Below are 22,671 nucleotides of genomic sequence, written 5' to 3'. Positions count from 1 at the left end.
ATTATTCTTGTTCAGTGAATTGTCTAAGACTTTAAGTTAAATTTTTGATTTCTAGGAAACTGAAACTTATTCTTTTTATATTATACCTTATAGTCTTCAGAGATCATAGATCTTTTTTTAAAGAAAAAAATACTGAATTTATTTTGGTGACTTAAGAAATGGGTAATTATTTTATCCTTTCAAATAAAACCTCCCACTAATTGATTAATACTTTAAGCACAGGTTACTATGCTTAACTGATTTAAATTTATGTGAACTTGAAATATTACCATGAAGTTTTCAGCTATCTTGGCAACATCAAAAGGAAAGGACCACTGAAATGCCACCTTTGTTCCTAAACTACCGAGCTAAGACCCATACAAATTTTATAGCAAGTAATCTAAAACTCTTCTAAAAATGATTAACTGTTATTCTATCCAACAAGAAAACAAATACAACAGACCTATCTAATTAGTTAAGACACCAGATACTCATCATGCAGTTTCAGTGTCTAGTAACAAACCTTTAAACTGTATAATTTGTTTCACAACTTCTAAGTACTAATAACACGTTTTAAAAGGTTGATATCCACTTTAAACTATATATAGAAGTACCAAGGTACACAATTATCAAGAGAAATGTGCATGTACACCAAAGAGTCTCAAGTTTAAATTTGGAGCTCAACCTGGCAGTCTCCAAAGAGTCTACATATACCAAAGTCATTAGCATAACTTTTAAAAATAGAACTTTGCATGGGGTGGGAGAAATATGATTAAATAGCTGGATATCCTACTTCTAGAAAGTTGATAGACATCAATCTATATTTTTCATGTTAAAATGCGATTGACTTGAGTTGGCCCAAGAAACAAGTTATCTTTTTATCATATCAAAAAAAAAGAGTACAAATGTAACCACTAGACATTAAAATGAAAACAAATACTTTAGGTTTTTCAGTACCTTCAAATTCTGACAAAATTCAGTACATTAAAAAATTAAATATGCCAATTTTACTTACTGCTATCAGATTTTTAAAATACTTTTCATTTTCTTGTCCACATTCAGTAAGTAATAAAATTAATTTTTTTTTTTTTTTTTTTTTTAAGGTAGGCTCCATGCCCAGTGTGGAGCCCAATGCAGGGCTCAAATTCACAACCCTGAGATCGAGACCTGAGCTGAGATCAAGAGTCAGATGCTCAACCGACTGAGCCACCCAGGGGCCCCAAACTCTTAATTTTACTTTTTCATAATCTAAGCTAATAGCTCTAAGGTATTCCTGAAAAAGAAATAATGTAATCTGAAATTAAAAATGTTAAAATATTCAAAGTAACAAATTTGTAATTGATACCACTAATGGTGACCTTCCTTAAGCTTACATTTTAATATTTCCCTTAATGAGTGTGTCTCAATAGATTTTTCTTTTAACAACATCCCCATACACCCATGGACCTTATTAAATTCAAGAAAATAGCCTAAAACGTTGGTCACATTGCCAGATTTGGCCAGATTAAAGAAAAATTGCTGATGATAAAAATGGCCTTTACTTTATTCTCAACTACTTTTGTTATATGTGCATTTTAAAATTATTTAACAAAAAAAAGACTTTTAAAATATATATTTCAAGTCTCAAAGTTAATTCAAAAGAAATGTATAATATTTCATTTGAAAATAAGAGTTTCAGCAGATATATGCACAATCCCTACATGAGTTGTAAATCTGTCATCAAAACCATCACATTTTAGTATTTTTAAAGGGGAATTCAAGGTAGATTTTTTTTTCTGCATTATGCAACTAATTTAAAGACAGTACTTTTACATGTAAAAATAATTTACACTAAAAAACTCAAGCACAGAAATCTGATACTTTGTTTATCAAAATAACGAGAACAAAATGAGCAATGAAAAAATAGCAAAAGCCATTACAAAAAATAGTAAATTCCTATTTAAATTCCTGTGTCCACACAGATTAAAAACGTTTATTAATTAACTATATCACACAGATTGTAGCATACTTTAAGCTATAATATAGAAAGGTAACATGGGATATTTGAAATTTAAGCTGCACTTACCAAAATAGTTTTAACCTGAGTCTTTGATGTCTTCAGAAATGTACTTGACAATAAGGTATGATAAAGTATAATTATTATTTAGTAGTATAATTCAAGGTTATTTTTCTTTGAATTTCTCTTAATACTGCTTCTTAAATATTTGTGTAAAATTATAAATATTACATTTTTGGGGTTCTCTGAACACAAGGGAGTGTATGAATTAAAAAGCTGTTATTTTTTTCCACTATACAAGCATATGAAGATGTCTTTCTTGTCCAAAATGTCTTATATTTAATCATATTTTCATGTTTCAAGTTATTTTAGAACAAATGCAGAAGGTCAAAAGATTATCATAGATACTTGAATATTCCCATGAAATATGTCACACTCACTAAGGAATTTAATACAAGTTCACTAAAGAATATCAAATTAATCATTTCCTCCTATAAATATTTTCTTTTTATTTATTTTGTGTTTAGAAGTTGCAGTTTTAAGTACTATTAACAGAAAATACATAACAAAAGCTTCCTAACAAGTGAAAAAAATAATTATAAATGCTGGAAAAATTGGCCTCATTAACATATTTACAAACTTTTACTTAATACATACTCCATTGGAAATTAATTATATGACATTTATACAAGCATTAACATTTCCAGATCACTCTGAGTAGTGAACACTTCAGTTCTTTACTGTCTATATCCAAAGTTGAAAGTCACTCAGTTTCTGAAGGCAATACTGACAAGCATCAGAAATGGATCAATCTGAGATGTTATTGACATATTGTTCAGTTCCTTCACCTAAAGATGTTTCTGTTGAGTAAGTGTCCTTATGCTTCTTTTTGTCTTTGCTCTGATCTTCCTGAAGCTTCAGAATTATGTTTCGGATTTCTTCTCTTTTTGTTCTCATTCTTGGGGGAGGAAACCAGTTTGCCAAATTCATAGGTAGTTCAAAATTGAGAATTGGATTCTGGGAATAAAAATATTAAATGTACATTAGAAAATTACAATATTTTAGTTTCAATCACAAAAGCATTCCAGAGTTAAAAATGAAAAATCAATAACTCATTTAGTAAGTATTTAATTATCTATCTCATGCCAGATATTATGCTAGGCACTGGAGATAATGACAGTTTTTTGCCTAAAGATCTTTTTTTTTTTTTTTAAAGATTTTATTTATTTATTTGACAGAGAGATAGCGAGAGCAGGAACACAAGCAGGGGGAGTGGGAGAGGGAGAAGCGGGCTTCCTGCCGAGCAGGGAGCCCGATGTGGGACTCGATCCCAGGACCCTGGGATCATGACCTGAGCCGAAGGCAGACGCTTAATGACTGAGCCACCCAGGCGCCCTGCCTAAAGATCTTATAGTCTAGATCAAAGGTCAGCAAACTACAGCTAGTGGGCCTCATTCTGCCTACTATCTATTTTTGTAAATAAAGCCTTACTGAAACACAGCCACAATAACTCATTTACATCGCCTGTGGATGTGCTCATGCCGCAATAGCTGAACAGAGAGTAGACATAGAAATTGTATGGCCACAGAGCCTAAAATATTTACTACTTGGCCCTTTTAATGGTTTGCTGACCCTAGTCTAGATAGACAGATAACAATTAAAAACAATGGACATGACAAGTATTCTGAGAGTAAAAGCAGAAAGTCCTATGAAAATCCATGCCTGGGCGCTTAACACAATTCCAAGAAGAAGTGATATTTAAGCTAAGACCTGGAGAATGAGTAGGAGTTAGTCCAGTAAAGAATGACAGAAGCAACTGGGAAGAACACCCCAGGTAGGGACATATGTATCAAGGGCTAGAGGCAAGAAAAAACATGACACAATACAAGAAACTTAATGACATTCAGGTGGCTGATACACAGAATGCTAGAGTAAGAATGGTAGGAAATGAATGAAGCTAGAAGCTTCGACGGAAGTTGGCTCACATCGGCCATGTGAAGCATTTTCATCTTTAGCCCAAGAGCAACAGGAGTAAAATGATTAGATTTCAGTTTCTGGAAAACAAATGTGAAATATAAAAGGCAGCACGCTTAGAGACTGGTGCAGCAATTTAGAATGGTGATGCCAGTTATTGGGCTTAGAAAGTGGCAGCAGGGATAAAGAATTGAACATAAATAACGTTAAGTGATAGAATTCAGAGAACTGAGCGCTATACTGGTGATAGATGAAGAGGAAGGAGTCAAGGTAATTTTTTTTAAAGATAGCTATCTTTTTTATTTAAAGATATTATTTGAGAGAGAGAGCGCGCATGAGAGCACGAGCATGAGCAGCGGGGGGGGGGGGGGGGGGGAGAGGGAGAAGCAAGCTCCCTGCTGAACAGGGAGCCTGACAGGGGGCTCAATCCCAGGACCCCAGGATCATGACCTAAATCGAAGGCAGACGCTTAACCAACTGAGCCACCCAGGCACCCCAAGAGTCAAGATAACTATAAAAAATATCCAAGAGAGGTATGGTATTGTATCCCTGAAGTCAAAGGAAGAAAGCATTATGAAGAAGGAATGGTCAACAGTGTCAAGTGGTGCTGGGAGGTTGGTAACAATTTCAATATAAGGATGAGAGTAGAGCCAGATTACAGAGATCTGAGAAAGAATTAGGATTTGTGGAAATGAAGACAGTGAATATAAATACTTCTCCATAAATATATCCATAAAGGGGAGAAAAGAGGGTGAAAGTCTGAATCATGGGAGAGATTTCTTAAGATGGGAAGAGTTAGTGGAGAGGGAGAGTTATCAGAGTGATGAGAATGAAGTCAACAAACCTTGGATTTGATAAAATATAAATAGTCTTTTTATGCCTTAAAAATTCTCCGATTTGGGAGTTTCTGCTTCCTGGAAAAATTTTTGAAATGGTTTTAAAATTCTTTAAAATATTTCCTTATTGTGCTTTTTACATTAATATAAGGTCAAATACAGTTGACCCATGAACAATGTGGGGACTTGGGGCACTGACCCTGTGAAGTCCAAAATCCACAAAGAACTTTTGATGCCTGAAAAACTTATCTACTAATGGCCTACTATTGACCAGAATCCTTACCAATAACATAAGCAGTCAATTAACACATATTTTTTATGTTATATGTATTATATTATGGTATTCTTACATAAAGCTAGAGAAAATAAAATACTATGAAAATCACAAGGAAGAGAAAATACATTTATAGTACTGTACTGTATTTATAAAAAAAAAAATCAAACCCGTGTTGTCTAAGGAGTCACTATACACTATTTTATTATTTATTATATCAGATCCAACATACTGAAACCCACCTCAAAAAAGCTTTCTACATACTGTAACACATATACACCACAATCACTGAAGTTGTTTTGCTGGGGTACTTTTGGATTAGAGCCTTTCATAACATCTTTGGAAAAACTTCTTTTGCTTCCTTTTTTAACTTCCCATTCCACCTCTAAATACCTGCAATAATGCACATATAGTAAGAATATACATATATAAATACACAAACAGTCCCTCATTCCCACCAGAATACAAAGTACAAATTATGGTTTTGAACTTACTCTCTTAGAATTTTTACAACATTTGATCGAGAAGGGCCTCTAAGTGAGTCCATCAGTAGAATACAAGGTCTGCAGGGTGAAATGACCAAATGTTAATATTTTATAATGTTTTTGTTTTTTAAAGATTATTTTATTTATTTATTTATTTGAGAGACAGAGAGAGAGCGAGTGAGAGTACAGCACAAGCAGGAGGGAGAAGCAGACACCCCGCTGAGCAGGGAGCCCAATGCGGGGCTCAACCCCAGGACCCTGGGATCATGACCTGAGCCGAAGGCAGATGCTCAACGACCGAGCCACCCAGGCGCCCCCAGGTTTTGTGACATTTAAGGACTTGTTTGAATAAAAACTGCCCAGTTATGTTTTATTCCATGAGGGTGTGTAAATAAAATTTATCATGCAGTATGCAAGATATAAAGTTAATGCTTACTGTTTACAGATAGTAGGCTTTAAATGCCACTGTCCTATTTCTGAATTGCAGTTGTCATCGGCAAGGAATCCATCATCACTGCTATCATCCTATAAAAGACAGCCTGTTAGTAGTGAAGATATACAGTCTAAATAATAACCTCACAAAATAGCACTATTGATGATAAAAATCTTTGTAGCATGGAAATTTTTTCTATTTAATAGTCACCAGACATGAGAAAATGTGGTCACTTGATTCTAATTATCTAATGCCACAACACTGATATTTTAATGAAAAGAAACTACTGATCAGAAGGCTATGAAAACTATTATATCTATTTTCAAGTAAAAGAAAATTTTAAAGACTGAATATAGTATGACTGATTCTTCTTCAAATACTACTGCTCTGATTTTAGATATTTCTTTCTTTTTTTTTTTTTTAAGATTTTATTTATTTATTTATTTGACAGAGAGAGACACAGTGAGAGAAGGAACACAAGCAGGGGGAGTGGGAGAGGGAGAAGCAGGCTTCCCGTGGAGCAGGGAGCTCGATGCGGGGCTTGATCCCAGGACCCTGGGATCATGACCTGAGCCAAAGGCAGACGCTTAACGACTGAGCCACCCAGGCGCCTGATTTTAGATATTTCTACAAAAATTTAGTTTGTTGGCTAAAACAACTGTTTCACAATAGGAACATGAATGACTTGTATTTATTATTCTTTTACATAAATAATTTTTTCAATCAGAAATATTTAAAGGGTTTTTGGAAACACCTTAACAGAACCATATATGCACTTCACTTAAGAGAAGACAACTTAATGACATTGTGTCTTATTTTGTAGATTATCTTGAATGTAAAACAAGGCTTGGCTTTCCCTGTTCTTTAGAAAGTTTCTGGCAACCTTATAAATGAAATAATCAGCAATAGAAATAATAATAAAACACAGATTAGCTAGTTCATATAACTGTTACAACCAAAGGAGCATAAGAACAGCACTCATTATAAACCTTGAATATAACCCATATATAAATGCCTGTATAAGTTGCAGAGAAAAACTGTATTTCTTAGACATACATTATACAGCAAGGGACATAACAAAAAATGGGCTTTTGTTCACTGGAGGATTGCAAAACGAAAAATGGGTGCAGTACAAAGCTATCTTCACTATTAGATAAACTCAAAGTTTATTCAAAAAACTAAAGAAAGGTCAAAGATTAAAGAAATGGAATGCTGTTAAGATTCTTATAAACTTTTCTTTCAATATAAAGCCTTCTTTAACTGAAGTCATAAAATATTTTAAAAATACATTTTATTCTTGGTGTAAGTAAAATATACTAGAGCAAATGGAACTCTAAGGAAATAGGAGAATTTACCTATGTTAGTTTTAACTAAATATTATATGCTCCTGCCGTGATACATATACATTAAACTAGAAGAAAGAAAAGACTCACTGGAAATGTGGGAAAAATAATAATTTTGCTGTGCTGAAATCACCACATAATCAAGTATCTACATTTGCCTCCTGAATAAGTTAGACCAAAGGTTAAGGTTAAGTATGACCCATAAGTACTTTTAAAAGAGGAAGAGAAAGGAATGGCAAGGTTAGTGGGGGTAGTGGCTGGGTTTAGGTGGGAGAATCAATTTTGTACTAAAACTTTTCTGAGGTAGGTAATGTTAGTTTAATCCACGATGGCAAAAACTACAACAAAAACCCTAAAAAGAAAAATAAAACAAAACAACCCTATACAGTTACCCTGGCAACTTCTGAATTAAAAACTCAGGTTTGTGCTTTGAGATGAGACCCAAATTCAGAAGGCATGAGTTACTGGTAGAAGGAATCACTTATAGGACTCCAAAGAAAAACTTAATTAGATAAGATATTGGAGCTTTTTGCTAAGCATTAGGTTTTACCTGGTTATCCTGATCTTCTGAGAAGTCGATGAGTTCATCTTCAAGCATTTTGCTACCTTCAGTTGATTCATCACTATAGTTTAGTCTAATTTTGCTTAAGCCATCTATAAATAAGAAACATTATATAACTTAAAAAAGGACATGCACATAACTTATAGTATATGATATTAAAATGCTAGTAATTAATTATATAGTAATTATGGATATAAAATCTGCATTAACATGTAATTTCAAATATAACTTACTTCTAATAAAAACCTGGATTCAATATCAATTACAAAGTTGCTTCTACAACTCAGAGAATTCATTAAATTTATTCATTAAAATTTAATTCTATTAAAATTTAAAACTAGGTATCAATTATATTATAAATATATGTATATTTAAATATATACAGATATATACATGTATGCATATTAAAACATTTTTGTGCTAGGTATGCTAGTTATCTTTAGTAACAGAAGCTACAATAGTCTAAAAATAACCTAACGTCCAATGATAGGAACAGTTAGCTAATTGTAGAACATAAAATATTATACATTTTTTAAATTAAAATTATAAAATTGTGAAAAATTATATAATACAGATTAAAAAACATGATTAAGGGGAGTGCCTGGGTGGCTCAGATGGTTAAGCGTCTGCCTTTAGCTCAGGTCATGATCCCAGGGTACTGGGATTGAGTCCCGCATTGGGCTCCCTGCTCCTTGGGAGCCTGCTTCTCCCTCTGCCTCTCTCTCTCCCTCTCTCTGTCTCTCATGAATAAATAAATAAAAATCTTTAAATTAAAAAATAAATAAATAAATAAAAATAAATAAAAATAAAAAACATGATTAAAATTAAATTAAACAGGTTTGTTTTGGGACAAATAATAAAAAGAAAAATACAAAACTGAAAATAATCATGATTAGAATAGTAGCTATGGATGAGTTTTCCAACTCTGTGTATTTTTCCTTCTTTTTCTTAAATTTATTTTTTATTATTATTTTGAGAGAGAGAGAGTGCACAAGTGAGGAGTGGAGGGGCAGAGGGAGAGGGAGAGAGAGAATCTTAAGCAGGCTCCATGCCCTGCGCAGAGCCTGACATGGGGCTCGATCTCATGACCCTGAGACCATGACTTGAGCTGAAATCAAGAGTCGGACTCATAACTGACTGAGCCACTAAGGCACCCCTGAATATTTTTCCGTCATGTTTTGTTATAGTCACTGGTTTTTCAATAAAATAAAATGAGACAAGCCAAATATCGATGCTGGTAACATGAAATGACTCATAAGAAAAATCTGAAATTGATACTTTTAAAGGTCAGTTTCAAGAATCTAAATCTTTAAAAATAAAATATTTTGCTGGAAGACACTAATCACACATGAAATATGTTTCAAAGAAATATAAGGTTTCAAAGAAATGTAAGGTTTACATGAAAATAATGAAAACCGAGGGACTTAAATACCAAATTCAGTGATCTGTTTATTAAAGAGTATACCTTTTCCACTTCAAAACGTATTGACTTAAAGGTATTTTAGACAGGATAAAAGTTTATTTTTGTGTAAGTTATTAAAGAGGATTTAAATATATTAATATAAGCAAGATGGGGTGGGAAGACAGCAAAATAAAACATGCTCCTGAAAAGAAAGATGTCTCTCTCTCTAAATGTTGTGATTGAAAACGTACTATTTAAAATAAATAATAAAGCACTATGGTAAATCTTTTTATATGAAAAATAGCCTTTTCATTTTTTTTCAAAAATCTGTATTTTTATGTTTGTTTGAAACTAAAATATCTGTATTTGAATAATATCTGTCCAAATCCTCAGGCAATTCAGAATCGATTATAATCAAGTTATTCTAGCAGCCAATTATTCATATCTACAGAAGCTGTGTAATATAAATATAAACCTTACACAATTAAATATATGTGCATTTAAAAAAAGGGAGAAAAATAATTTAAATAGTGAAGTAAACAAGTATCCTGGTGTACGCTGAGAGGTGATAACTCAACTGTTTTTTTTTTTTTTTTAAGATTTTATTTATTTATTTGAGAGAGAGACAATGAGAGAGAACACATGAGAGGGGATAGGGTCAGAGGGCGAAGCAGACTCCCTGCCGAGCAGGGAGCCCGATGCGGGACTCGATCCAGGGACTCCAGGATCATGACCTGAGCCGAAGGCAGTCGCTTAACCAACTGAGCCACCCAGGCGCCCCTCAACTGTTTTTTTAATCACTCCCAGGTACAATTCCCACTTATTTACTACAGCATGTTATCTGACATCAGGAGTCAACACTTGTGACTCTGTGTGTTCGACAGTTAAAACTATATTAAAACTACCTAAAATGCTTTGTTTAAGGGCGCCTGGCTGGCTCAGTCAGTGAAGTGTGCAACTCTTAATCTTGGGGTTGTAAATTTGGGCCCCATGTTGGGTGTAGAGATTACTTAAAAAATAAAATAAAATAAAATAAATAAATATAATAAAATGCTTTGTTTAAATTCTGTCAATTATATTCCCAGGCAAAACAGAAATCAATTATTGAAATAGTAATCATAATCACAGAAATTTTTATAAGCTCTTCTTATCCTCATTTTTAATATGCCATCATTTTATATAAGACAGACTACTTAACCAAGCTCTCTGAGATAGTAAAAGCACCTGAGAGTGCTTTTGGGTGAGCGATCCCTTGGAAACATTTGATGAAAACACAGAAATGCAGACTCAGTCTAGAGCACTAGCTTTCAAACTGTGGGACACTATCATCATTGGGTTAAGGCAAGCATCAAAAAGAATAGAAAATATCAGTGAATCACACCCAATAAAGGTAAGTTAATTTCCCTTAAGGAAGATGGAATTGATATGGTTGCACACAAACTAAAAACAAAAAAAAAAAACAAATACACGAACTATAGTTGGAAAAAAAAGGATAAACAGATACTAAAAGGTCAAACTTTGTAAAACAGAGGATTCTTTACTTTGATCTCCACTAGGATTAGTGAGGATACTTACTTATTTAACTGGATATTACTCAACTAGAACATTAATTTGAAGGAGAGGGCCATTAGAAGTTTCTGGGGTTTGTGTATATGAAGCTGTAGGCTTTGTCCCATTGCTTTAGGTCATGAACTTTAATTCATTTTTAATTTTAATTCACATTATAGTAAGAGATTACTGATCAAAGGGGAACTTTAAAGAGTTCTATGGAAATATAACACATATCATACAATTCACGCATTTAAAGTATACAATTCAGTTGTTTTTATATATCTGCACATATGTGCAACTATCATCAGAGTAAATTTTTTTAATTATTATTTTTATTTATTTATTTATTATTACTATTATTTTAAAGATTTTTTATTTATTTGACAGAGAGAGACACAGCGAGAGGGAACACAAGCAGGGGGAGTGGGAGAGGGAGAAGCAGGCTTCCCGCGGAGCAGGGAGCCCGATGCGGGGCTCGAACCCAGGGCCCTGGGCATGACCTGAGCTGAAGGCAGACGCTTAATGACTGAGCCACCCAGGTGCCCCATTAATTATTATTTTTAAATATTTATTTGAGAGAGAGAGAGCGTGTGTGCAAGCAGGGGGAGGGGCAAAGATAGAGGGAGAGACAGTCTTTTTTTTTTTTTTTTAAGATTTTATTTATTTATTTGACAGAGTGCGAGCACAAGCAAGGGGAACAGTAGAGGGAGAGGGAGAAGCAGGCTCCCTGCCAAGTGGGGAGCCTGATGTGGGGCTCGATCCCAGGACCCTGAGATCAACACTTGAGCCGAAGGCAGATGCTTAACTATCTAAGCCCCCCAGGTGCCCCGAGGGAGAGACAGTCTTTTTTTTTTTAAGATTTTATTTACTTATTTGTCAGAGAGAGAGAGAGCACAAGCAGAGGGAGAAGCAGGCTTCCCGCTGAGCGGGGAGCCCGATGCAGAACTCGATCCCGGGACTCCAGGATCATGACCAGAGCCGAAGGCAGTCGTTTAACCAACTGAGCCACCCAGGCACCCGGGAGAGACAGTCTTAAGTAGATTCTGCATTGTGCATGGAGTCTGATGCCAGGCTCAATCTCACTACCCTGAGATCATCACCTGAGCCGAAACCAAGAGTCAGATGCTTACCCAACTATTCCACCCAGGCGTCCCTCATCAGAGTAAATTTTTGACCGTCATTAAGAAACCAACCCTGTACCTTTCAGCTATTATTCCCCCCCACCTCCCCCTCACACTCCTATTTGCCACACCACACTAGCCCTAAGCAGCTACTAATCTACTCTATAAATTTTCCTGTTCAGGAGATTCCATACAAATGGAATCGTATAATACGTGGTTTTTTGTGACTACTTACACAATATTTTCAAGCCTCAGCAATGTTGTAGCATGTATCAGCATTTCATATCTTTTTACGATCTAATAATATTTCAGTGGATAGATATGTCACTAACTGATTATTCATTTGTCAGCTGATGAACATTTGGGTTGCTTCTACATTTTGGCTACTATAATGCTACAATGAACATTCATGCCCAAGTTTCTGTGTTTTTATTTCTCTTGGATATATATGTAGGAGTGAAACTGCTGGGTCATATTATAACTCTACATTTAATTTTTTGAGGAACTATCAAACTGTCTTCCAAAGAAAGCACCTGCACCATTTTACATTCCCACTAATAATATAAGAAGGCTCTGATTTCTCCACATCCTCACCAACACTTGTTAGTATCTGACTTTTTGATTGTAGCCATACTAGTGTGATATGAAGAAGTATCTCATTGTGGTTTTGATTTATATTTCCCTTATGTCTAATGATGTCCATCATTTTTTCATGTGCTAACTGGCAAGACTTTGTTTTCAAGGGAATGAGAAACAATTCATACTGCCTTGAAGGCTTAGGCTTCAGAGTGCCAAAATGGTATTTAATCTTTAATATGACTATTTACTGCCTCTTATTTTTTTTCTACTCAAGTATTAAAATACGAAAACTGAAAAATAATATAGGCAGCACTCGGTGATTACCTACTTTGTCTATCTTCATTACATTTCCTGCCTAATGAAATAGACTGAAAAGTGAGTTAGAAAAGCAAATATTTATCTGTTACATGTACTTTTTTGCTGTAACTGCTAAATTTCCCCCTTCTGCTGCTTATCTTATATCTCCCAAAGGGCACAAAGATCATCACTCTAGGGCTAATGTCAGATTTATGCAGCTAATATGTCAAACAAATAAAAAAAATTTTTTTAAAAGATTTTATTTATTTATTTGACAGAGAGAAACACAGTGAGAGAGGGAACACAAGCAGGGGGAGTGGGAGAGGGAGAAGCTGGCTTCCTGCCGAGCAGGGAGCCCGATGCGGGGCTCGATCCCAGGACCCTGGGATCACGACCTGAGCCCTGAAGGCAGACGCTTAATGACTGAGCCACCCAGGTGCCCTAAAAATATTTTTATCAAACTCAACAGCTTTCTGAGTTACTAAAATAAGGCAGTAAAAGTACCAAGACTATGTTCAGCATTCTTAATTTTTTTTAAAGATTTTATTCATTTTAGAGAGAGCACGTGAGCAGGGAGGGGCAGAGGGAAAAAGAATCTGAAGCAGACTCTGCACTGAGTATGGAACCTGACTTTGGGCTTGATCCCACAACCCCAAGACCATGACCCAAGCCAAAACCAAGAGTCAAACGCTTAACCAACTGAGCCACCAAGGTGCACCAGCCTTCTTAATTTTTATAGGTTCTTTCTGAATTCACATAATTTCTTCTATGCCTTATTCTGACTTTTTTCCTCCAAAGAAAATGTAGATTTATTCATAGCTTAATAAGCAAGGCACATGTCATAGCATATTATGGATTTTATGAAATAATTATTTTACTTTTGAGATCGAGAGAAAATTACACAATTGATTTGATATGAAACTTAAGTACTGGAAGAGACACTTTAGATTTCTCTAACAAGTGCTAGAAATATGGAACTGATTCAAGGGAAAATATTCAATTCATTAGAACTGAATGGAAATAAAAAAAAGCAGAGGTTGGGCTAGCACCCTTCTTCCCACTGAAACATGAAAGAGAGTGAGAAATAAGGAACTAACCTTTCATTTGATGTCAACAACTATTTTGGAGGAAAAGGCTTTAATTTCTGACTCTCGCTATTTGATCGCTATTTGCCCATCTGTAAATTGAGAAGAATGAACTAATTTGCCTTATAGATCTAAGACTGTCCAACTACTATTTGTGCCAAATACAGTAAACTGCCTATGAAATAAGAATAAATCCAAGTTGCTATAAATGAAAAATGTAGACCTTGTAGTACAATTTGGAATTTTTTGGAGTGATGGAAAAGTTCTAAATCTTGTTTACTGTAGAAATTACATGACTGTACATATTTATCAAAGCTCACTGAACTATACTTACAAAATGGGTGAATGTTTCTGTAAATTAGTCATATCTCGATAAATCTGACTTTAAAAAAAAAGTATGCTCTGAAATCTTAATCCTATATAAAAAAATCCAATTTATTCTGAATTCCTTGATTCTTTCAAAACATTTAGAAACGTACCTGTATGGTGCATAGAACTTAAATATTCATTCTGTAGGCCATTTTCACTTTTAGTCCTATCAACAACTTTCTGGCATGTAGATTCTCCTTTATTCGATTCTTCATTTTCACTTGCAGTATGATTTATTTTTTTCAGACTACATTTCACGCTGCCTATGTTTCTCCGATAATGAGGGTCACTTTCTTCCTGTTCGGCACTTGAATCAATTCCAGCTACGCAATGTTTTCTGTTTAGCATCTTCTTAATTACAGGCTTGGCAGAAGAGTTTTGTGAACAACTGTCCATTTCACTGGCTGAAGAAGAAGAAATACAACTGTCCTCTACAGCTGAACATTTTTGCATGACTGTATTTTCATGGTAATGAGGATTAGGTTCATACTTTGGTTTTTCCAAACCAGGGAAACAAACAACAGCCAAAAACCAGTGTGCACTGTAAAAAACAAATGAAACTACTGAATATATTAGGAGAGTTTATTATATTTGGCAATAAATATCAATTGAAATATTTTTTCTAAAGCTTCTGTCAACAAATTTCTTAAGAACACCCAATTTTTTCAATTCTCAAATGAATCCACTTGTTTATATGATCATTAATAGAATATAATGTCTATTCAAAAAGAACATAATTTTTTTTAGAATTATGTAGCCTGCATTCACTTTTGCAAACATCCTTTGAAACTTTATTGCTTTTTGAATGAAAAATTCATTCTTATTTTTAGACAATTTAAGAAAATATAAATTAGATCACTGTAATTCACCATTCTCATTAACCTTCCCCTTGACCTATTTATGTCAAAGAATAAAAAACTAGCCTCAAGACTAAAATGTTTTCAGAAGTCTAGATGGACTGTATAATTTTAAGCATTTTTCTAAATATTGCACATATAATATAGCTTTTAAAAAAACTTTTACCCCATGTCTGTTTTTCTTAAGAATAAGGTTAGGCATTGCTTAATGTTGAAAATATTAAATAATTCTTTGTCTTATGCTTATTGAGATGTATATACCACTAAAATGAAATAACATATCTATTTAAGCATCATTATAAAACTTTAGTATTAGTAGAGTTCCAGCTATCAGGTGGGTGCTCCTGATAAAGCTAAATTCAGGTATCATGGTTTCCAATAATAGGTTAGAAGCTACGAGTAAAAAGCTGTACAGCTAACACTGGCTAATATTCATTAATCTAATGAGGAATTTTATTAGGGGCTTACTATTTCCTAGACACTGTTGTATGCTAGGATACAATGAACAGGCTATAGATGTCAGAGAACTTATTAGCTGAGTACAGTGTTTGTCATATAATAGGGTATTCAATAGGTGTTTGAGGAGTGAAAAAATGCATTAGCTTGATATGAACAAAAGTTATTCTATATTCTCACTTTTACAAAATGTTAAATTCCTCCAAGGTAATATGAAGAAACACTAATTGTCTCTTCATCAGATAGCATAAACCAAGGGTGACAAAGCCTGGCTTCATCCTCAGTATTTTTAAGGCGAGATGGAGGAATGCTTCTCTTTTGTTCTTTATTAACCCTCACTATCCTATGGACTTAGGTCAGACTAGAGTAGTAGAAAGAGCAACACACCATCTTTCTCACTATATTCCAAGATTTGGCTGACTGTAAGTCACAGCTCAATGTCAAAAAAAGTTAAATGTGAAGAAATATGTTTTAAAAATTGATTAATTCGGGATAATATAGCAGTTCTCAATCTAAATGTATAACCAAAGTCTATCACAGTTTTTAACATTTCTTAGCTATGACTAATATGTACAAGGCATAAATTTTCTGTTAGACACCTAAAAACTAAGAAAAATTCTTTCTTTACCTAGCTGAAAGGAGAAACCTGAATTAGATATAACTGAGGTTATTTTCAACCTCTAAGTGACAGGATTTTGCTTTTATGATCCCTTTTAATAGCAGCTACACATTGACCTTAAACGACCAGTGAGAGAAGAGACTAAAACAAGTAATTTCACTTAAGATCGACTGGATCGAAATGTTGACATTTTTTCCTTATCAATTTTTAACAAATAGCTTATAAACTTTAAAGTTTAAGAAACTACCACTACCAAGAAAATTAAAAATAAAACAGCAAAAACACAGCAGCCTATCTAAAATAATTAGCGAATAGACCTATTTGTGGCTTTAGCTCCTCAAAAACAAAACAAAATGAACCCTCAGGATTTGGAGGCTATTCTTCATCTATTAGGGGCATAGTTCTTTTGCAGAATCCTTTACTGACTCTACATCTTTGTTCATTCTCTTTCACCAAGGTAACTAGAAGGATTAATCATAGCTTTAATCCACCGCAGATACACTAAGAGGAATGTGCCTCTATTGCTAAAGTGTGTACCTTAAATTTTTATAATTCATTTCTGACAAATAGCTCTCTATGTGTATCTTCTCTTTCACCTAAGCAAGCAGCTCACATGTTAGTCTTTATGACAAATTACTGCCAAGAAACCTATTTTTGAGGATAATGAAGAAATTAAGAATTAGTTTTACACTTGGTTTTAAATTATGACACTATGTTTGACTTAAATATATAGCTCTGACGAAGTTAGGCTTGGGGCGCCTGGGTGGCTCAGATGGTTAAGCGTCTGCCTTCAGCTCAGGTTATGATCCCAGGGTCCTGGGATCGAGCCCCACATCGGGCTCCTGGCTCAGTGAGGAGCCTGCTTCTCCCTCTCCCTCTGCCTCTCTCCATGCTCATGCTTTCTCTCTCTCTCTCTCTGTATCTCTGTGTCTCAAATGAATAAATAAAAAAAAAAATCTTAAAAAAAAAAAAAGAAGTTAGGCTTTATAGCTATAACCAGTGTTTTGACCTAGCCTACCTATCTTTGGCTGGGTTCATTAGAGAGCACAGGTCTTACGATTAATGTATGATTTTTTATTATTATTATTTATTTATTGAGAGAGAGAGAGATTTAGAGAGAGAGAGTGCATGAGAGGGGGTAGGGTCAGAGGGAGAAGCAGACTCCCCACCGAGCAGGCAGCCTGATGCAGGACTCGATACTGGGACTCCAGGATCATTACCCGAGCCGAAGGCAATTGCCCAACCAACTGAGCCACCCAGGCACCCTAATGTATGATTTGAAATAAATAGAATGTGATTATACTATTGAGTGAATCTGTTTTTCATAGTAAGGAAAAAAAAAAAAGAGCATATTCAGAAGCTAGCCTGACACAGCTAGGCTTATTAGACATAAACAATCTTACAGAATACCAATCCCAGACAAACTTACTCTGCAACCATGATAAACTGAGACAAAGCAAGGACATGTCTCAATTTGTCTAAGCAGAGACAAACAAGATCAAAAAGCAACCAAAAAAATGCCAAATATTCCCCTTTTTTGCTAAATGGGTAAATGCTACTTCTTTACCCAAGCAAACAACTGCTTCCTTACATCTTCCCCCGATGACCAAACCAAAGCCCAAATTCTATTACAGGCGCTTTCAAACACACTTTTACTGAGAGGCTCCATGGTTGCCCATGGTGTGTGTTCTCCCTTGATGTAAGTAATAAACCCAAGTTGTCCAACTACAGGTGTATTCCTGGGAGTTTTTGGCTGCAAGGCATAGGAAAACAGAAAAATGAAATATAAAATCTCTCAAGTCTAAACTGTATAATAATACTATCCTACACATCAATGCCTCTCTACTCACTGTGGGAGAACACAAAATATTTAACCACCTCCATTTACCTAGAAAATAGCTGAAAGTAGTCAGCATGGTTTTCAATTTGAGTATATGACATAAATTTAGCCATCTTTTCTTCTTTTGGTTAAGAGCCAAAGTGTTTTCTAAGATTCAAAATCTATGTGACCTAGTCATCACTCTGTATAAAAAAATCTGTTCTGTAGGATGTTTGGTAGACTATAGCACCACTTTTTAAAAATGACATTATTCTATACTGATGAGTAAAACAAAATTAGAAAGATCTCTTGCTAGTGTTTATAAAATTCAACATCTTACATGATTCACTAAAAACTATCAATTTTCATAAAATAAGCAGCATAGACATATATAACAAATTTCAGAAAGAAGTTTAAAAATGAATGAATTCTTCAACTCATAAACACATTTTCTAAAAATAGCCTTCACATTTACATAAAGAAAATTATTACTCACGCTTCATTAAGGGGTACAAAAATAAAATCCTTCTCAAAAATATCTACATGCCGGGTCCATGTTTTTACTCTCCCATGTCGCTTTTGCTGTATTCTATAAGAAAAGAGATAAACTATCACTTTCTGAAATGTTTCTAGTGCTTCAGCTTATATGCAGCCATTTATAAATTATAAAGACTAAGATGTTAACAAAACAGTTGTATAAGATGATTTAACAAGTTGGGGAAAGAAAATAGATCATCTCAGATGGAGCTAGGAAGGTGTGAAACCAGACATCACTGAATCTGCAAGAAAGAATTATTTAGTTCCTGCTACTACTTACTAAGTGAACCAGTGCTACTATTTTTATAACTGCATATTAGCAACTATATTGAGAAATGTATCAGACCATGACCTATAATGACTGAGGAGAAGAGAGCAGGAAAACTGAGCATTACAAAAGATGAAATAAAATAGACTATGAACATTGGTCAAACCAATCACTATCATCAACTCTAAGATGTAAAATTAGGAATCACTGAAACAGTATAAAATATTATTTATACTGGGGCGCCTGAGTGGCTCAGTTGTTAAGCGTCTGCCTTCGGCTCAGGTCATGATCCCACGGTCCTGGGATCGAGCCCCGCATCGGGCTCCCTGCTTGATGGGAAGCCTGCTTCTCCCTCTCCCACTCCTCCTGCTTATGCTCCCTCTCTTGCTTTGTTTCTCTCTGCCAAATAAATAAATAAAATCTTAAAAAATATATATTATTATTTATATTATGCACAATAGCCATCAATTCAAGACAATTGACAGCTCTTACGGCATTTCTATGTATCTTTTGACCAATTATCAGCGCAAATTAGGGCTGGATGCAATCACTATATGGAGCGGAATTAAAAACAAACTGATTCAAGCCTAATATGTGGAACAGTATTTCCTTAACTTGTTGCAGCAGATTTATCCAAAGAACTTATTAAAAGTACAGAGTCACAGGTTCCTCTCTAAAGTATTAGGAATAGAACATCTAGGGTAAAACAGAGCAATTTGTACTTAATAAGTATCCAAGTAATTTTTTTTTTAAATTGTCAGGCACATTTTGGGGAATACTGATTTAGATATTGGACCAAAAACCTTTATGAATTCCAGATATTCTTGAGGCTTTAGAGTATTATGAATTATATTAATTTTGCTGACAATAGAATTACAAGATGTTACCTCAATACAAGTACATTTTTTATTAAATTAAACTTGAGTGACTTACTACATCTGTTAAATATTTTCAGAGCTTGACTTACGATAGATTAGTTGTTTCGTGAAGATTTCTTCTTTCTCTCTGATTAAGGCGTTTATAGAAAAAAGAACTGAATATATGAATTCGGTCAGCTTCTTCTTTCTTCAGTTTTTCAAGCACCAAATATCTATTTTATAAAAAAAATCCAAATATAATGAATTTAACAGTTTATACTAAAAACAGTCAGTGATCAAATATCTATTTAGCCAACATCAACCTTTCTTACACCTGAAAGACTTTATTAGCAAGATTCACTTCATATTCTAGGCAATGGTAACTAATAGATTATTTTCAATGAATGAAAAGTGATGTTTGAGAGTAAAACTATGATTTGCAAGATCTGATCTTGAAGACTCAAATAAATAAAATAAAATAAAATAATGAAGGAGAAATAAAAACCACCAGAGGAATACAGAAAATTATGAGAATATTATGAAAAATTCTTTGTCAACAAATTAGACAACCTAGAAATATACAACCTTCTAAAACTGAAGCAAGAAGAAATAGAAAATTAGAACAGACTGACTACCAGGAATAAAATTGAATCAGTAATCAAAAAACTCCCAACAAATAAACATCTGGGACTGGATGGCTTCACTGGTGAATTCTTCTAAAACTTTAAAGAAAAGTTGATAACTGTTCTACTCAAACTGTTTCAAAAAATAGAAGAGAAAGTAAAGCTTCCAAATTCATTCTACAAGGTCAGTATTACCCTGATACCAAAACCAGATAAAAACACTAAAAAAACCCCAGAACTACGGGCCAGTACCTCTAATGAACATAGATGCAAAAGTCCTCAACAAAATATTTACAAACCAAATCCAATGATACATTAAAAAAAATCATTCATCATTATCAATTTGGATTTATTCCTGGGATACAAGGGTGGTTTAGTATTCACAAATCAATCAACATGATACATCACAACAAGGGAAAGGATAAAAACCAGATGATGTCAATAGATGCAGAAAAAACATAGGACAAAGTACAACATCCGTTCATGACAAAAACTCTCAACAAAGTTTAGAGGGAACATACCTCAACATAATAAAGGCCATACATGAAAAACCCACAGTTAACATCATATTCAATGGTGAAAACATAACTTTTCCTCTAAGATCAGGAACAGAACAAGGATGGTCACTCTCAAAACTTTTATCTACTATAGTACTAGAAGTCCTACCCACAGCAATCAGACAAGGAAAAGAATAAAAAAGCAGACACATTAGTAAGGAAGAAGTAAAACTTTCACTATTTGCAGATGACATGATACTATATACAAACTCTAAAGACTCCACCAGAAAGGGTCACCTCAGTGGTTCAGTTAGTTAAGCGTCCAACTCTTGATTTTGGCTCAGGTCATGATCTCAGGGTCATGAGATTGAGCCCACATTGGGCTCTGTGCTGGGCATGGAGCCTGCTTAAGATTCTCTCTCTCCCTGTAGCCCCCCCCTTCTCCTTCCATCACTAAGAAAGAAAAAAATGACTACCAAAAAACTGCTAGAACCACTAAATGAATTCAGTAAAGTCACAGGGACGAGTTTAACTACAGAAATCTGTTGATTATACACTAATAATGATGTAGGAGAAAGAAAAATTAATAAATTACCTATGAATATCTTTAACCAAAGAAATGAAAGAAGCATACTCTGAAAGCTATAACACACTGATGAAAGAAACTGAAGATGATGCAAACAAATGGATATTCCATGCTCATGGATTGGGAGAACCAATACTGTTAAAATGTCTATACTACCCAAAGCAATCTACAGATTTAATAGAATCCCTATCAAAATACCAACATTTTTTACAGAATTAGAACAAATAATACTAAAATTTGTATGGAACCACAAAAGACCCAGAATAGCAATCTTGAGAAAGAGGAGCAAAGCTGGAGGTAACACAATCTCAAATTCCAGAAATACTACAAAGTGGTAGTAATCAAAACAGTATGGCACTGGCACAAAAATGAACACATGGATCAATGGAACAGAATAGAGAGCCCAGAAATAAACCCACACTTATATGGTCAATTAATCTACAATAAAGGAAGCAAGAATATACAATGGGAAAAACAGTCTTTTCAACAGAGGATGTTAGGAAAACTGGATGGCTACATGCAAAAATATAAAACTGGACCACTTTCTTATACCACACACAAAAATAAATTCAAAATAGATTAAAGATCTAAATGTGAGACCCGAAACCATAAAAATTCTAGAAGAAAACATAAGCAGTAATTTCTCTGACCAGCGTAGAAACATTTTTCTAGATATGACTCTTCAGGCAAGTGAAACAAAAGTAAAATTAAACTACTGGGACTACACCAAAATAAAAAGTGAAGGAAACCAACAAAATAAAAAAGCAACCTACTAAATGGGAGAAGACATCATATCTGCAAATGATATATCCAGTAAGGGGTTAATATCCAAAATATATAAAGAACTCAACATGAAAAAGAAAAAGAAAACAACAACAACAACCACCAAATCAATTAACAATGGGGAGAGGACATGAATAGACATTTTCCCAAAGACATACAGATGGCCAACAGACACATGAAAAGATGTTCAACATCATTAATCATCGGGAAAATGCAAATCAAAAACCATAAAAATACCTGACAGAATGATAAAATAAAAAAACACAAGAAATAACAAGTATTGGTGAAAATGTGGAGGAAAAAGGAACCTTCATGCACTGTTGGTGAGAATGCAAGCTGGTGCAGCCACTGTGGAAGAACAGTAGGAAGTGCCTCAAAAATTAAAAAATAGAATGAATACTCTATGATCCAGTAATTCCACTACTGGGTATTTTTCCAAAGAAAATGAAAACACCAATTTGAAAAGACATATGCACCCCTATA

At 34.2% G+C, this 22,671-nt stretch overlaps 1 protein-coding gene across 8 annotated transcripts in view; it reads right to left on the bottom strand.

Moving 5' to 3' along the window:
* Positions 1–1,827: 1,827 nt before the first annotated feature.
* Positions 1,828–22,671, bottom strand: part of SENP6 (SUMO specific peptidase 6) — a 116,972-nt gene continuing 96,128 nt past the window's right edge. For all 8 annotated transcript variants that reach the window (XM_034991337.1, XM_034991340.1, XM_034991345.1 and 5 more), the window contains 8 exons: positions 19,810–19,932; positions 18,534–18,626; positions 14,397–14,827; positions 7,871–7,974; positions 5,981–6,069; positions 5,554–5,622; positions 5,302–5,452; positions 1,828–2,992 (listed from right to left, as the gene is read on the bottom strand). In XM_034991337.1, the coding sequence (XP_034847228.1) occupies positions 2,783–2,992; positions 5,302–5,452; positions 5,554–5,622; positions 5,981–6,069; positions 7,871–7,974; positions 14,397–14,827; positions 18,534–18,626; positions 19,810–19,932 (1,270 nt within the window). In that variant the 3' untranslated portion in view covers positions 1,828–2,782. The remainder of the gene's footprint in view (positions 2,993–5,301; positions 5,453–5,553; positions 5,623–5,980; positions 6,070–7,870; positions 7,975–14,396; positions 14,828–18,533; positions 18,627–19,809; positions 19,933–22,671) is intronic.

The sequence above is a fragment of the Mirounga leonina genome, unplaced genomic scaffold, assembly GCF_011800145.1.
Source record: "Mirounga leonina isolate KUSES-001 unplaced genomic scaffold, KU_Mleo_1.0 Mir_53, whole genome shotgun sequence".
Taxonomy (NCBI): Eukaryota; Metazoa; Chordata; class Mammalia; order Carnivora; family Phocidae; genus Mirounga; species Mirounga leonina.
The sequence above is the reverse complement of the archived record's forward strand: the minus strand, read 5'-3'. Positions and strand labels throughout refer to the sequence as shown.